A 17,984-nucleotide genomic window follows, 5' to 3' on the forward strand; every position below is an offset into this window, starting at 1 on the left:
CCGGCTTCCGCAGCAACCACGGCACCGAAACTGAGCAACCACAGCACCGAAACTTCCCTCATCGTCGCCACCGACAACATCAGGATCCTACTGGACACCGGTGATACCGCGGCACTCATCCTCCTGGACCTCTCGGCCGCCTTCAACACCGTCTGCCACCACACCCTACGCACACTCCTCCACGATGCAGGGATCTGTGACAAAAGCCTGAACTGGAACACCTCCTTCCTCACCGGCAGAACCCAGAGAGTCAGTCTCCCCCCATTCGGATCCGAAGCCACCACGATCACCTACGGCAAACCCCAAGGATCATCCCTCAGCCCGACACTTTTCAACATCTACATGGCACCGCTCGCCAACATCGTCCGAGCACACCACCTCAACATCATCTTGTACGTCGAGGACACCCAACTAATCCTCTCCCTCACGAAGGAACCGGCCACCCCCAAATCCAACCTCCACGAGGGAATAAAGGCCGTCGCAGAGTGGATGAAGACCAGCCAACTGAAACTGAACTCTGACAAGACGGAAGTCCTCATCCTCGGCTCCACCCCACCTGGGACGACTCCTGGTGGCTGGCCACGTTGGGAGATGCCCCGACACCCACCAACTACGCACGCAACCTGGGTTTCATCCTGGACTCAAGGCTCTCCATGACCCAGGAAGTCAACGCTGTCTCCTCCTCCTGCTTCAACACCCTCCGCATGCTCCGCATGATCTACAGATGGATCCCCACTGGCACCAGAAGGACGGTCACCCAAGCCCTCGTCTGCAGCAGACTGGACTACGGCAATGCCCTCTTCACGGGAACCACAGCCAAACTCCAGATAAGGCTCCAGTGCATACAAAACGCCTCCGCTTGCCTCATCCTCGGAATCCCCAGCCACATCACCGCCCACCTGAGAGACCTGCACTGGCTCCCGATCAACAAGAGGATCACCTTCTAGATTCTCTCCCACGCCCACAAAGCACTCTACAACGCTGGACTGGCATACCTCAAGGAACGACTCACCTTCTACACCCCGAACCGCCAGCTTCGCTCCGCAAACCTCGCCCTCCCCACCATCCCACGCATCTGCCGAACGACCACCAGAGGCAGATCCCACCTCACCGCCAAGACCTGGAACACCCTCCCCATCCAGCTGCGACAGACCCAGGACCTGCTGACCTTCAGGAGACTTCTCAAGACCTGGCTGTTCGATCAGTAGCTGCTTCTCTCTCTCCCCCCCCCCCCTGCGCCTTGAGACCCTCATGTGTGAGTAGCGAGCTCTATAAATGTTCTGATTGATTGATTGACTGTCAATAATTTCCCAAACCTTTTATGGTCTTGTTTACCCCTGCTCCATTAGAGCTTCCACATTTACTGTAGTTGCTGCCTGCTTTGCCATTGGCAACAACCTTAGACCTCATTCGGGGGAAGTGAGCGGATAATGTGGGGGGGACCGAGCATACAGGAGCAACTGGGGCCCAAACATGGTGGTTAAGGATGTTTGCCACTTGTGTCCTGGGATCAGAATTGGTTGGTGCAACCCAGGTCAACGTGCACTAGTCGTTGTGCCTCATTTCCAGGGAGGTGTGGAATTTACAACTGATCATGTTTGAAAACTGCCTTGGACGACTCATACCAACGCACATGATGTGCCCAGATTACCTTGAGTCAATATTAAATGGGAGAAAATAGATGTAGGAAGCTGGCTCTGTATATACTATGCCAAAGTAATGCATTTGACTTACACCTTTAAGCCCTGCGCTGGATGTTATTCTTGTTATTTTTTTTTCCTTCTCGAATCATTTTCTCCCCTCCTAGTTCGCTATGGACCAGTTGTTATCTTACTCTTTGTCGACCCCTTCATTTGTATCCGTTCTTGTTCTGTGAGTTCTATTTTGATTTGTGCTCTGTTTGGTATCCCGGTTAGACACATATACTGCAACTTTTGCCTTCCTCTCCCTCCAATTGTAAAGCGCTTTGATATCCCTCGGGATCATTTTCTCGCTATATAAAACTTTATAAATAAATAAATATGTCCTACAATGGCTCCTCAAACTAGGTGAAGCACAAGCCTTTCTTAGGATAGCTAGGGCAAGAAGTCAAAGGTTTCTGATAGCGGCATCCTTGGGGACAAAAGCTAAGAACACAAAAGTCAACCAACAGACACAATAACATATTTTCCTCCCAATGCTTCTCATTTAGGTGAAAGATAGCTGTTTATTGTCACTGCAAAACAAACACTACATAGTTCAATCGGAATGCAATTACACAGTTGTAAGACATTAAGGGCCAGATGAATGAGCATTCCCTTTTCGACTCAGACTTTGCGAATTTTAGCGAGTCGCAAAAGGAAATGTTCTAATGTGTCTCAGACACACTTTGCGATTCCCAATTGTGCCGCAAATGACCTGCCTCATCAATATTCATGAGGCCGATCGCAATTTGCGACCCACTAGGAATGGGCAATAACACAGGGATGGTGGCCTCCTGGAACAGCAGACCACATGTCTGTGTTTGCTTTTCAAATAAAGCAACTTTTTTTTAATGCATCCCTTTTTCCTTAAAGGAAAACAGGATGTTTCATAATTGAAAATGAAACATTTCAGTGTCATTTTTTAAGAACAGGCAGTTGTCCGTGGGACCACTGCCTACTCTTAAAAAATATTTTCGCTACCAAACACAAATGGGAACGGGTCTCCTGGTGACCTCTTCTGTTTTCTACTGGCTTACCACCAGTTTGAAATTGGTGATAAATGAGATTATTTTGCGACTGCAGTCGCAAAACAATCTTACACCCCCCTTGCGACTGGCTAATAGTAAGGGACGCCCTTGTCACCCCTCTTCCTAATACTGACTCACAAAACCTATTTTGCGGATCGGTAATGGGTTACCCACTCGCAAAATAGGTTTGATGTATACTACAGCCCTTTTTAGCGGTCATAAATTGGCTGATTTCCCATTTGCAACAGCTAAAATGATTCCCACATCTGGCCCCAAGTTCTTTATCTTTAACAGTACTACAGTATTGCCATCTTTCATAGATGCACATGCTTTAATCATTCCCTATCATCTAAGTGGGAGTCCCACAATACAATTAGAAAGCAGTGCAATGCTGACACCTATAAGCATGGGCGGATTTTGCGAATTGGCAATCCGCGAAATTGCGTATTTACGGATTCGCAATCCGCAAAACCCGCGAACTCTCGCGAATTTGCGGATTTTTTTTTTTTGTGTGTGTTCGCAAGGATTTCTGCCAGTTCGCGAGGATTTTGTACCAGTTCGCAAACGCGAACTTACTTTTCGGGTAGCAACGGTCGCGAACATGTTGTTTCTACATCTGGTTCATCACAGCACCCTCTGTTTCACCACTGCCACCCTCTGTTTCACCACTGCCACCCTCTGGCTCACCACTGCCACCCTCTGGCTCACCCATGCCACCCTCTGGCTCACCCATGCCACCCTCTAGTTCATCACTGTAGATTATGGGTGGAAAAGCACACCTGCCCTGCCTCAACTGACATAAATGAATTAGGGGCTTATTAATGTGTTACTGAATTTGAACTTCCTGGCTGGAACCTGCTTCCTTATCTGTAATTGCTTTCTCTGAGCCTGCTGTGAGGGTCAGAGCAGGGTCATAGAATAGTTGCAAGTAGGCAACTGAACTCTGGAGGGGCCCCTCAGGAAGCACTACAGGGAATGGTTACTAATGATAAGATTGAACGTTTGCACCTGCTGAGTGCTTTCAGTTTTGCAAAAATCCAAATATCCAGCAGCATCCACAAAAAGTAATCCTTCCAGGTCAAGATCCCTGGCACCTACTTCCTTATCTGTAATTGCTTTCTGTTGCAGTGTAATTTTTTTTAACAGGACCTTTGTTGTATACTTGTAGCTATTCTCTGAGCCTGCTGTGAGGGTCAGAGCAGGGTCATAGAATAGTTGCAAGTAGGCAACTGAACTCTGGAGGGGCCCCTCAGGAAGCACTACAGGGAATGGTTACTAATGATGAGTTTGAACTTTTGCACCTGCTGAGTGCTTCCAGGTCAAGATCCAAATCAAAGTGACCAGCACATGAAGAAAGCACTGAGAGGAGCCTGCTGGACAGGAACAGGAAGTTGGAGACTGTGGGGCACTTCCTTCCTCCCACCCCCCACCCCCCTCCCCAAAATGGACTCCTTGCAAAAAAAAAGTGCAGGCAAATGTCAACCTGAGGAGTTATTCTAATAAAAATCATAATTTTCAAGGTTTATGCTGCCTGCTGGTGGATTTCTTGTGCGAAATTGCAAATTTTGCAATCTCGCAATTGCGAGATTGTCGCTGCCCGCCGCATCTACGTTTTCGCAAGTGTTTACTCCCGCGAAATTGTATAGTATTCTAGTTGGCAAGTGCGACCAAGCAAAAAAATCCGCTTCGCACGGATTTAGGAATTTTCCGTAAGTTCGCGAGAGTTCGCGGATTGCGAATTTACCGAAAATCCGCGAGCGGAACGGATTTTACGCCCATGCTTAGACACCTACAAAAGGACAGTACTGCATATATAATGGACATATTTGTGATATGTCTCCACCTACCACAGAATGCAACATCTGTGGTGAACCAAACCCTCATCTTGACTGAAGGATGCTTGCCTTTACCCACAACGTGCTCTGCAAAATATTATACCTTCAAAACTGAGTTCTACCAGCAAGCAAGGAGTAAAATGTCACTTACACTAAAGAAATAATGGATTATCTCAATTTTACAGCAGAATCTGACATCATTCAACCGTAAACAACCATACTGAGAAGGCCAGCCGTAGACGTAAATGGGAACTGTTGCTCACAAATAAGCTCCAACAAAAACAACAGAAAAAAAGGCAATAATCTCCAGAAATGTTCCCCAACATGCTCAACATCTAGCAAGTCACGAGCAGACCCAAATACAGCCTGCATCACACAGGAGTTCATTGAAGATTTTTTCAATGAAATAAGAACAGAATTAAACTTTAAAAACTGCTTCAAGGACCAGAAGAGCAATCTTACCACACTGTGAGCGAGAGTGGATGATCTGGAATGAACAATAGTTGACCGTTTAGAAGAGTAACACCAAATGTGGATCAGGTATGCCTCTTCAGCAACGAAACGAGTAGTTTCCGCTCAAAGAAGAAGACATGTAACGTATTACACTCAGTGAAGAACAGAATAGGGGACCTGCTGGTACATTTGGATAAAACCCACCAGGTCGGCGCAAGAGGCCTTGGAAGCAAATTCTCTCCTGATATTCTCACTCACTTCTTTGAAGAAGTTGAGAAGATTATGACCTTAGCGAGAGAAAGAGGTGAACTGACATATCAAGGCAATCAAAATCCAGCTCATCCTGTATCTAGCAGTTACCTCACTTAAAGGAAGAAGTTTATTTTTAAAAATAGTGACCGACTTATTGCCTTCAGAAAAACCCTTACATATAAGAGCCATCCACACTGCATTATTTTGAACTGGCAACAAAAAAGGAATATATTTAGATAACTTAATAAACCCAGAGAACTGGTGGACCCCAAATTGAGTTAGCCCCTTGAACCAGATATGGATCACGAAAAGATAAATTGGGACCAACAGGATAAGATTGACACAAAGTAACTTCACATAGGTGGCACAATAAACCTCTCCTGAAGACATAGAAGCATGAGCCTTCATACTTTAGCACCTAGGGGACACCATCTAAAAGATGAAACAAGAAGCACCTGAGACTAAGCCATAACTTCTTAAACGAATGAGGACTGAGGTCCTCATTCGTATAAGAAGGATGCACCCCAATAGAGTGTGGGGCATCAGATCACTAAAGTAGGGAGGGAAAGGGAGAGATGTTAGATATAACCTAAACAGTGTGGGAATTTTCATTCCTTGTATACCAACAAATACCAATACCAACAATTCAATGCCACACAATTCTACACCATACAACACAATTACAATCCACATAATACCACTCATTGCAGCATAATCAAACTCCACATAATTACAACCTACTCATAAATGCACCCCACATAAATGCATTCTATGCCACATTCCAACAATCCACATAAATGCTCTCCATACCATGACACAAACTTCTAATAAGCATACTTTCACTCAACAACACAGATTACCAGGCCACACAATTCAACTCCAAACATTTCCAATACATTCCACATAATTCCACACCAAACAACATATTTCAAAAACACAATACAATTCCACAACACACCATATGCCCATAATTCACACCATAAATGTCCACATCATGCCACAAAATGTAAAAGCACACCACATAGATCAACTCTACAAGATGCCTCTCCACAATACCATTCCACATAATAAACTCCATAACACACAATTTAACTCTACATACTGCCACAGCACACCATGCCACATATTTCAACTACACAATGCCACACCATACCACACATTTGCAAGACACACAATTGCACAACAAAAATTCCAATACAACCCATCTTTCCCACTCATTTCCACTAATCCTGTCATCTCTCTACTACACAACCACTGCCCCTCTCACTGCCACTGGTCCCAGAACTTGCTCTATGCCTTTCCCCCACTACCTCTCATTCCAGTGGTGATAACCAAATTTTACTCCAGGATGATACTGATATCTCCGGCGTGGCCGCGCCAGTGGTGGTACCCAGACATTCTCCAACTCTCCGAAGTTCCACCACAGAGGTTGCCTTGCCGTCCGGACCTGCTGTCTAAGAACCAAGGAAGAGTTTTCCATCCCAGCCTACCTTCGCTACGGATGACAGCATGGCTCCTAAAGTCTTGCAATATGAGCACTTAGACTTACCAGATGACTGTATGAGCATCCTCAAGGAAGCTAAAAGACCTTCTACTAGAGCTTCCTACGCTTTCAAATGGAAGCGTTTTTTACATCTGGTGTTTGAATAACGGACATGACCCAGTTACAGGACAGGAACAGGTCATTCTACCATATCTGTTATAGTCGGTGCTGCAATTCTCCTCCATCAAGGTACACTTAGCAGCCATTACAGCGTACAGAAAATCACCTACACAGGGTTCTTTCTTTAAGATGCCTGTGGTGAAGGATTTTTTTAGAAGGATTAAAAAAGGTGTATCCACCAGTTTGAGCGCCTTCTCCTCCATGGGAGCTCAATGTGGTCATAATCAAGCTGATGGGAGCACCTTTGGAACCAATACACAAGTCTTTTTTGCAGCACTTATCTTGGAAAGTGGCCTTCTTGGTCGCAATTACCTCTGCTCGTAGAGTAAGCGAATTTCAAGCTCTGTGCTGTAAGGAACCCTACACAGTATTTCATGCAAATAGGGTGGTTCTTAGAACTCATCCTAGTTTTCTGCCAAAGGTGGTGACAGAGCTCCACATCAATCAGGGAATTACTTTACCCACTTTCTTTCCCAATCCTTCAACGCCCCCTGAAAGGGCCTTACATTCTTTAGACCTTAAGAGGGTTTTGAAGTTTTATTTGGATAAAACTAAAGATATTAGAAAGACGGACCGGTTATTTGTCAATTATGGTCCCATCAATACTGGATTAGCAGCTTATAAGCGGTCCATCTCAAGATGGATAGTCTCCTGTTTTTCCTTGGCCTATCAGTTAGCTAATAAAGCTCTTCAAGGGAGGCCTAAAGCGCATTCAACCAGAGGAAAAGCCTAAACTACGGCTCTCCTCAGAAACGTTCCCATAGCAGAAATTTGCAAGGCAGCCACATGGCGGTCTGTTCATACCTTTTCTCGCCATTACTGCTTAGATCCAGATACTCAGCAGATGTTCAAGTAGGTCAAGCATCTCTGAGGAATCTGTTTGGTTGATTATTGGTACCTATTACTTCAAGATTGGTTTTATTACTAGTGCTACATTGCTAGTCCGCGAAGTGTGGGGTATGGGCTTGCTATTCTATTCTCTGCTTATGACTATTGATGAGTATTTATTTATTTATTTAGGTTCTTGTATAGCGCAGGAATTCAATCTCGGAAGAGGTATCTCCGCGCTTTTGTTCTTTCCGAATACAGAGCCAGACAGTAACATCTGTTTAGCATTGGTGAGGCTACTGGATGGAGAATAGGTGCGTCTTCAGGCATTTTCTAAATGCAGGAAAATTAGGGTTTAGCCCCTGGAAGAGAAGGATAAATTACATACCTGTAATCCTGGTTCTCTTCCAGGGATATACCCATCAAAGTTATAAGCACCCCGCCCGCCTCCCCGGTCTAGCAATGTTAGTACAGGTTTTAAGTGGTTTTTATACGCCTTTACAAAAAGAACTGACCTAACTGCCACCTGTGGTGCATGCTGAGAGGATAGGGCTCTCTGAGGTCCTTAAAGGAAAAGTGCCTAGATTCTTGTAAATCTTAACCCCTTAAGTGCTGCCGTTGGCCGTTGGATGTCGCAAGCACTACCTTCGTAGTGCTGCGCACGGGCGACGCAGCCGCGCCCGTTTTGCGGAAGTGCCCCACTGCCGTGGAATCGCGGCCGCCGCAAACGGCGAGGTGCCAGTTGTCTTTTCTGTCTCGGGACAGTAATTCCTATGCTGCCTATGGGCCAAACTGCCTTCAATTACTTTTTTTCCTTGTTCTGGAAAATAAAGAGATTCTTGTATGAAGCCATTTGGGTGTATGGTCTCTATTACAAGTTGTCTTAAGTAATTTATTACTATACAAGTATTGCTGAGTTGTTTTGCTGGCTGTTTGTCCCTTTTTTAGCTTGGGCTTTTATGGGGCTGCATAGTTACATATATGTTGGTCTTCATACATATTTGAGTGTATGTATAAACTTTAGTGTCTTGACATACACCTGTATATGTATGTACATATATATATATATATATATATACATATATATTGTTATATATATATGTATATTGTTATAAGCTCCGGGGTCCCGCACATGGGCGGGGATAATTCTCTGCTTATGACTTTGATGAGTATACCCCTGGAAGAGAACCAGGATTACAGGTAAGTAACTTATCCATACTGCTTTACTACGGTACCTTGGGACTCCCACTTCGACAGGGGAGTGATTTAAGCATGTTATGTTATATGTTATATTATATAAAATTTTATAGCGCGCTCAATTACTACTGGCGTATCCTGGCGTGAGGGGGTGATGCAGAGGCTACTTGAGAAAAAAGAAAACAAAGAATTAAGCTGACATTTTAAACAGATGAGGTTTCAGTGCTTTTTTGAAGAGAGAATAGTTCTGATTAGCCCGAAGGTTCCGAGGTAGAGAGTTCCAGCTGCTTTAACCGCAATGGATAGTCCACCCAAACGGGAACGCTTAAATCGTGGAACCGCCAACCGAAATTGCGTGGCAGAGCACAAGGACCGATTGGGAAGGTAGAAAGAAAAGCGTTTCCTCAAATACAGGGGACCTTGATCATAGATGGCGCTATGGGCGAGCGTAAGGGTCTTAAAGATAATCCGTTGAGCCACCAGAAGCCAATGTAGACTCCGCAAGTGGCAACGGACACTAGTCCTCCTTGAGATGTTAAAAAGAAGTCTGGCCGTCGCATTTTGGATTATCTGAAGACGATTAGTCAGATATGCCGTGGAGCCACAAAACAGGGCGTTGGCATAGTCCGGGCGAGAGAGAATAAGTGCTCTCGCCACTGTTTCTCTCGCCGTTCTAGGTAGAAGAGGGAAAGATTTCCGAAGAGCCACAAGGGTGGCGAAGCACCTGCGGGTACGTTTTTTAATATGGCCCTCAAATTTTAAGTCCTCCCCGAACCACAACCCAAGATTTTTTGCAGGGTTACCCATGGAACTAGGAAAGGGAGAGTCCACGGGCAACAGTGATTCTTTAAAATCTGAAGGAAACTGCCCATACAGAAGGATTTCGGTTTTATCTTCATTGCATTGTAACTGGGCGGCTTCTAACCAGGTGAAAACTGAGGAGAGACAAGTCTGAGCAGGGACTACGTCCAGGTCCGTAGCCGGCCAGGTGCAACACAGCTGTGCGTCATCGGCATAGGCTATTATTTTGGCGCCCAGCTGTTCAGCCAAAAGGATCAGAGGTGTCACATATACGTTAATTAATAATGAGCTCAAAGTTGATCCCTGAGGCACCCCGGTGGCAAGAAGCTTAGCCGATGACTCAAACGGAGGCATCCAAACCTGCTGAGTCCGAAAAGAAAGAAAAGAAGTCAGCCACTCAAGAGCCAACCCAGAGACCCCAATAGCTGATAGACGTGAAAGAAGAAGCTGATGGGGAACCGTGTCGAATGCGGCGGAGAGGTCCAATATTATGAGAGCCGCTCTACCGCCTGCGTCCAAACAGTCCCTGATGACCTCTGAAATTTCCACCAAAGCCGATTCAGTGCTGTGAGCAGCACGAAATCCGGACTGAGCCGGATGGAGGGCATTAGCTGTTGCTACAAAGGTGTTCAATTGGCGGAAGGCGATCTTTTCACCAACTTTGGCCAACACTGGCAGCAAGGAAATTGGCCAGTAGTTGGCTGGAACTTCGGGATCCAGACCTGCTTTCTTCAGCAGTGGCAAGAGTTTAGCTTGCTTCCAGCATTCCGGCACTATCGCCGATTTAAAAGAAAGACTGACAATTTCAGTAACCTCATGACATACCACCTCGGCCACACCGCCGAGAACACGAGCGGGACAAGGGTCAGTAGGTGATCCTGATTTCAAGGATTTTAAAACTGCTAAGATGTCAGCTTCAGAGGGTGGAGAAAATTCCTCAAAGGTGAAGGCCGTAGAAGAGGAAGGGGAGGAGTAGACAGGCGCTAAGAGGCTCTGACCGAGGCAGATGGTCCGCAGGCTCGCCTGAATCACTGCTAAGAATGACGACAAATCCTCACACCAGTGCCCAGAAGAAGGCAATACTGGTTGCTCGGCGCAAAGGGCAAGAAAGCTGTTAACAATAGCAAAAATTTCCCTACTGTTGTTCTTGGCCTTAGAGATCCTACCCGCGAAATATTCACTCTTAGCCAACCTCTCTCAAAGCCGATGAAAACCAGCGCTTAGAGGGGGTAGACCGCATTCTGATTCTAGTACTCCCTTTTATTTATTTATTTGAATTTGTAATGCGCAACAGCTACCCACAGTGGGTTTCCCGGCGCAAGGGAAAGACTGAAGAAGAAACTGACATGCAGCAGTACCATCAGACAATAACAGCAGCTCATATTTTATTGAAAAAGCATAGCTTTCAGTTTTTTCCGGAAACTAAAAAGGTTGGTTTCAGATTTCAGAGCAATTGGAAGCGCGTTCCAATATTTAGGACCGAGATGATAAAAGGCTCGACCCCCCATCCTTGCAAGTTTGTATCTTGGAACAACAAAGTCGAAATTTGCGGAGGATCTTAATGTTCGACTAGGCTTGTAAGGTTGAACAAGACTCTGCAAGTATTTTGGAGCCGTGCCCTGTTTGATTTTAAAAAGATAGCATAGGGCTTTAAATTTTATACGGCTGGAGATCCTAAGCCAGTGTAAATCTCGGAGGGCCTGAGAGGTCGATGATTTCCTCGGGATGTTAAGAAGAAGTCTGGCCGACGAGTTTTGTACAACCTGAAGCTTATTGATAGTTGCTACGTCTGCACCAAGATAGAGGACATTTCCATAGTCCAGGCGAGAGGTTACTAACGCCTGGACTACGGTTCTTCTGGTGGCATGGGGCAGCATCCATAAAATTTTCTGGAGCCAACGCAAGGTGGCAAAGCAGATGGCGGCCACCTTAGTGGCCTGCTGCCTCATGGAGAGTTTCTCATCTATAAGGAAGCCGAGGTTCCAAACCACAGATGTTGGCTGGGGAAGGGGTCCCATATCACTGGGCCAGTGTTGTGGGGCCCAAAGGTCTTTATACTTCCCCAGAATAACGACTTCGGTTTTGTCACCGTTTAGCTTGAGCAAATGCCTCTGCATCCTCTCAGCCATACGGGACAATCCGGACTTCAGTGTCGATACATTGTTACTCTCACTACTGGAAAGGGAGAAAACCACTTGGGTATCATCGACGTATGAAAAAATAGTCAGCCCAGCATCCTCCGCGATGGTAGCTAGGGGTCTAACATAAATGTTGAACAATAAGGGGCTGAGTATGGACCCCTGCGGGACCCCATACGCCGATGATCAGATGTGGCTTTTGTAGAAAAGACCTGGAAAGTGCGCTCACTTAAAAAGGAGGCAATCCAGGCTAGCGCAGGACCATCCACTCCCAGGGACCGGAGAGAACTCAAAAGAATGGAGTGGGACACGGTATCGAAGGCCGCGCTCAAATCCAAAAGGATGAGTGCTGATGTTTCCCCGCGATCGATACCGTGCCGCAAACTCTCCGTCACCCCCAGTAGGGCCGTCTCGGTGGAATAGTGCGCGCGAAAGCCAGACTGGGAGGAGTGTAAAAATGCCGAACCTTCCACAAGATGGTTCAGCTGAGTGTTGACATGTCTTTCCAACACTTTTGAGAGAACAGGTAACAAGGATATGGGGCGAAAATTTGCAAGGTTGGACGTATCGACTCCAGCCTTTTTTTGGAGAGGAACAACCATTGCATACTTCCAATCCTGAGGCATAATGGACTCTGTTAAGGATGCATTTAGGAGTCTCATAAGGACCCGTCGGGGTTCAGGATCCAGTAATTTTAAGATTTTAACAGGTACAGGATCACGAGGAGAGCCCGATCTTATACTATTCAGACAAGTGAGGAACGAAACATCATCAAATAATAGCCAATTAGTAACCTTCGCCGTTGGGAGTGATTGTTCCATCCCTTCTATTTGTTCCGACTGATGTTCATTAACAGTCGAGGGAGCGCTCATAGAATCGTATATGCGCTCAACCTTGGCAATAAAAAATTCTGCAATGGAATTGCATTGAACTTCGTTCAAAGCTGGGGGTGTCGGCACAGTATCCACTCCTGACAGTTTTTTAACAACGGAGAAGAGAGTACGAGGGCAATTCTGGGCTTGCGTCACAGTATTCACAGTGTAGATAGCTTTTGCATTTCTACATTGAGAATGATATCGCTTTAAGGCCTCTTTATAGAGAATCTTCTGTAAGTCTGAATAAGCCTCCATTTCCTTTCTAGTGCCTTACATTCAGTTCGTAAGGCCTTCAAGTCAGGAGAAAACCAAGGAGCTGGGGAGCGATGTGACCTAGAGTGTTTCGGGGTTAAAGGAAGGAGGGCAGTGACAGCATTGGTAAGCCAATGGGACACGTCCGTATTCAAATCCGTGACTGAGGTAACATTATTTTCAGGACGGGTATTCAACAGATGTTGGTTCAACTTTGTGATATCAAGTTTGCCCCACCTATGGATTAATTCGCCTTTACCATAACCACTCATAGCCAGATTCTTAGTGTGGGATAAAGAGAAGTGGACAGCAAAATGATCGGACCATTCCAGCGGGCGGGCACTCTGTGAACAATCAAACAGAAGATTGAAAAGAATGGGATCCAATTGATGTCCAGCAGAGTGGGTGGGTCCATGATTACACAACGAAAGGTTGAGAGACTCCAGATCCGTTAGAAAACGCTTGCTGGTAGTACACAAGGAATCTTCAAGATGCAAATTGAGATCACCAAGAATAGTAAAGTTTGCTGCCCTCAGGAGTAGGGGAGCTATGATCTCAGAAAATTAAGATAGCCAAGTGAGAGATTTGCCAGGGGGGCGATAGACCAAAAGGCCCGATAAGGTGAACTGAGGATTAATTGTTAATTTGAATAAAGCAGATTCACTTCCGGGCAGGGAAAAAAAGGGTTCGAGCTTACAAATATAAGTAGATTTAAAAATTATCGCAATACCTCCCCCTTTTCCGGAGGTTCTGTCCAACCTTACTATAACATAATTGGTGAGAATTGCCATGGCAATGTCAGGGCCAGAGCTTCCACGAAGCCAAGTCTCAGTGAGAAACAAAGCGTCAGGCTGCTCATCGATAAGAAAATCATAGATGTTTTGCTTGTGCTTTGATAGAGATCTACAATTAATACTCCAAAACTGAAGTATGGAGCAGGTAGGAAAGTTTATAATAGTTCTCGTCCGCCTACCTCGGGTGCGTACCTGACGCATTGTCTTACAGTTAGACATTTTGCCAGTATGGAAATTACATCCCTTACATTTGAAATTATGAATCGGGAGCGAGCAGAGGGCACAGTCAGGATGTGGATTGGGGCGTAAGGATTTTAAGAACTCACCAGTATACGAGTAGGCTACTGATGAAAGGGAACTGACACAGGAGTCAGATGTTAAAGTCATGGCCCTATCCCGTACTAGCCCGTTCAAGCGCGGACGAGCAGGACTCTAGCTGGACTCCGGCGTGCCCGCTGCGCGAACCGCTGCGTGTCAATAGTGGCAGGTTTAAATAGGGCTGTGTTCAGCCCGCCTAAAGACTGGAGCGCTCACCGAAATGGCGCTGTGAAGTGTCCCTGCCTCACCAAGATGGCTGAGGAAGTCAGTGGCAATAAGTGACCCGCCCAAGTAGCGGTGAGTTAACAAAATTAGAGTGCGAGTGAGCGCTAAGTGTATAAACAATACAAAACGATTTTAAAAGCCAAGAAACAATTTTTTTAAAAGCGCGGCTACCGCGATCTAAAAACGCTAAAAGCGTGTCAGGTTAGCTCAGTGCTGCAATTGAGGAAGTACCTGTGTCCTTTAGAAGAGGATTCCACCCCCGAGCAGATCCAGGTGTTAAAGGTCTGCACAGCGGTGGTCACAACCTGGCCTAACATAGGACGATCGATACAAAGGGCATTGGAAAGGGCAGACAAGTTGATCTTCCTGGGACAGGAAATAAACTTATGTTTGGAAGTGGCTTTTTCTAAGGGCCAGGAAAACCTGATTAATCTATGATCCGACCAAGTAAGAATTTCAGGGTCAGATACTGATAAAGAAAAATTGGAGCACGCCACATCCAGGGTATGACCCCCGGAATGTGTGGGCATCAAGACCCATTGAGTTAGTTGGGCCAGGTCAAGCGATTCCGACAGAGTTTGATGATTCACCCACCTCTGTGTGGATGTTAAGGTCGTCCAAGAGCAGGAATCTGGGGAACCTCAGAGCGCGTGGCACAATGACGTCAACCAGTGCTTTAAGGAAAGATCCAGCGGGACCCGGGGGACGATAAACCCGCGTGCCTCCCAGCGTAAAATGTGGTGAGAGGGTGAGAGAAAAATGAAGGACCTCGCTATCACCTAGCTCATCGGAGGAGTCAATTTGAAAAGACCATATGTCTATAAAAACAATGGCGACCCCCCCCCTCTCCTCGATCAGCCCGGATGATTTTAAAACCTCTCGGGATGGCAAGCTCCACAACCGGGGCACTGGAATTATTAAGCCATGTTTCTGTTATGAACAGGATATCCAAGCAGCCGTCTGACAGGAGCTCAAATATGTCAGCGGCGTGTTTGCTCATAGATCGGGAGTTTATAAGAGCAGCCCCAATTCCCTGTCGATGGCTAGAAACGTATATGGGAGCCACCATGGTTGGTGAAGGGCCAAACTCACATATGGGGCAAAGGCTAGGTATGCCATCCGAAAAAACCCAAGGAGACATGCCCCGGCACTCCACCGTATTGAGAGCAAGTAATTCTTCACGCGAGTACCTTATTGCAATGTCTTTGGGACCATAGAAATCACAGACAGCATGCCCCGCGCTAGGCTCACCCGAGGCGCGGACGGGCATAGACAAGCAGACCTTTGGCTTACCTTCGGCGCGCCTGCTGCGCGCTCAAAAGGGCATGTTCAATTTATGGGTGCACCTCCCTCCCCCGGCTAGAACGCAGCCACTGGTCTAGCAGGGGTCCAGGACTACACCCAAGATGGCTGGCCGCCCGCCCTCCACTCAAACGGCACACCAGCCGCGGTGAAACGGGGCAGGCAAGGCACACCAGGTGACAGAACAGAACAAACAGGTAAGCGTATATCCTCTAAAGATTTAGACTGAGCAAAGCGTTTTAAAAAAATAGGTAAAAAGCGTCTCTGCGCTTCCGTGCAAGACTCGTAAACCGAATGTTATAAAATACAGTACAATTTTAACAGACCAAAGCAATTGCCTCAGTGCATCAAAAACGGATCCGTATGGGAGCTGCCACCACCCACACTAGCCGCCAAGATCACACACCCTAGCTCAATTTATGGGTGCACCTCCCTCCCCCTGCTAGAACGCTGCCACTGGTCTAGCAGGGGTCCGGGACTACACCCAAGATGGCCGCCCGCCCTCCACTCAAACGGCACACCAGCCGTGGTGGAACGGGGCAGGCAAGGCACACCAGGTGACAGAACAGAACAAACAGGTAAGCGTATACGAGAAAGGGTTTTTAAAAAATAGGTAAAAAGCGTCTCTGCGCTTCCGTGCAAGACTCGTGCACCGAATGTTATAAGATACAGTACAATTTTAAAAGAACAAAGCAATCGCCTCAGTGCATCAAAAACGGATCCGTTTGGGAGCTGCCACCACCCACACTAGCCGAATCTATAGATTGAATCTATAAAGGATACCAATACTGGATGGCTTCAGTTAGAGGTTAGTAACTTATTTTCTTATTAAGCTCTAATGGATTTTTAATACAATACATAAAAATCATAATTGGGCATTTATTAAAAGTAAATTCATAATATTCAGAAATATTTGTTGTAGGGGCGATAGCTGTATGATTTCTAACATTTTCTTTTGTAGGATCTTGAGTTGAGTAAAAAACGTAAGAAATTTGAAAACCTTGAGCAAGAAGTAAAGAAAAAGCAAAAAAGATGTGAGCAGCTGGTAAGAAATAAAAGACATGTGTGCCATTTTGTGCCATTTTCAAAATGGGAGTTCTACTTTAAGGCTGTCTCTTTAGCTCCTTCCAAATAAAATGAATCAAAGATAATTGGAAATTAGTCCATTAGCCACCAAAAATGTTTGCGATGAGATTTCAGAGTGAAACTACCACTTGTTCAAAAAATTAACATATGTATATATGTGTTATTTGTATAGTATGATCCTCGCTAAAAGGCAGCAGAGTGCTGATAACCATAACCATGTTGACACTTGTGTCCTGTTTGTAACATTGTAGGAGGCTGGCATAGTATATGGTGTACATTTATCTAAGTGAAGCACCTTGCACTAATCCAGGAAACCCTTATGGTGATTTGAGTGGTCTTAGACAACCAAAGTAAGCTCTTTAAGTGGTAGTTGTGGAGAGCAGCCTTCAGGTTTATCCAGGAGTGTTAAGCAGCTTGTCGTACCAGATCCAAACACATAGTGTAAGTTAAACGAAAAAGAACCACACAGTGTATTTTATAAACATTACTGTTTATTACACAACACTCACTAACACATTGGTATATCTCGTACCTGTATATATCAACACAAATACATTAATTGCAAATAAGGTAACTCGCACAAAATACAGTGGTCTCCAGGAGGGAAACCAAACTTTATACTAGAAAAGTGGAATTCGAACTGAGACCGAAGTCGGGACTAGGACCAGGAGACTCAGAGGAGCTGGGGACACATGGAACCACCCAACGTAAGTACCCAGGAACGTCACAGAGTCTGTGTGCAGAATGGAAACAGCCGCATACTCAATAGAAATCGACTGGAAAGTCGCTGTTGCAGTTTTGAAGAAGGTCCCTTCCCAGTGGATCCTGAAGAAACCCAGTGGAAGACAGAAGGTTGGAGAGTCACCCCACCCGTGGATGCCTACACCAGGGCAGCCGGGTGCATAGGTGTGAAGTGAGTCAGAAACCGCCGTATACCACAGTGGAGGACATCATAAAAGATGCCGCTAGCGAAGACTGTGCAAGAGTCCGGGAGAATCCAAGGGTGGATTCTGGTAGAGGAGAACCTGCAAGCAGAGGGGACAGAGTCTATGCCACTCCGGAGCTACCAGTAGGCACGGAAGTGCAATGCACACCAATGTCGGAAGATGCAGGAGGGATGGCAGTAACCTTATCGCTGCAGCTGTCAGGACTAGGCGATGCTGAGGAAGACCAAGAGCTGTCCCAGCGTCGGAAGTCGAGAACCAAGGGGTTGGTTTCCGGCGGGAGTACCAACAAGCCTTGGCAGCTGCAACAG

At 46.1% G+C, this 17,984-nt stretch overlaps 1 protein-coding gene across 7 annotated transcripts in view; it reads left to right on the forward strand.

Annotated features, from left to right (window-relative positions):
- The window catches only part of TSPOAP1 (TSPO associated protein 1), a 3,238,928-nt gene that overhangs the window by 1,169,644 nt on the left and 2,051,300 nt on the right, over positions 1-17,984 (forward strand). For all 7 annotated transcript variants that reach the window (XR_013608584.1, XR_013608585.1, XM_078679480.1 and 4 more), the window contains exon 7: positions 16,605-16,688. Coding sequence is in view for 5 of the 7 variants with exons in the window: in XM_078679480.1 (XP_078535606.1) it covers positions 16,605-16,688 (84 nt within the window). In the remaining 2 variants the exon portion in view is untranslated. The remainder of the gene's footprint in view (positions 1-16,604; positions 16,689-17,984) is intronic.

The sequence above is a fragment of the Lissotriton helveticus genome, chromosome 3_1 (assembly GCF_964261635.1).
Source record: "Lissotriton helveticus chromosome 3_1, aLisHel1.1, whole genome shotgun sequence".
Lineage (NCBI taxonomy): Eukaryota > Metazoa > Chordata > Amphibia > Caudata > Salamandridae > Lissotriton > Lissotriton helveticus.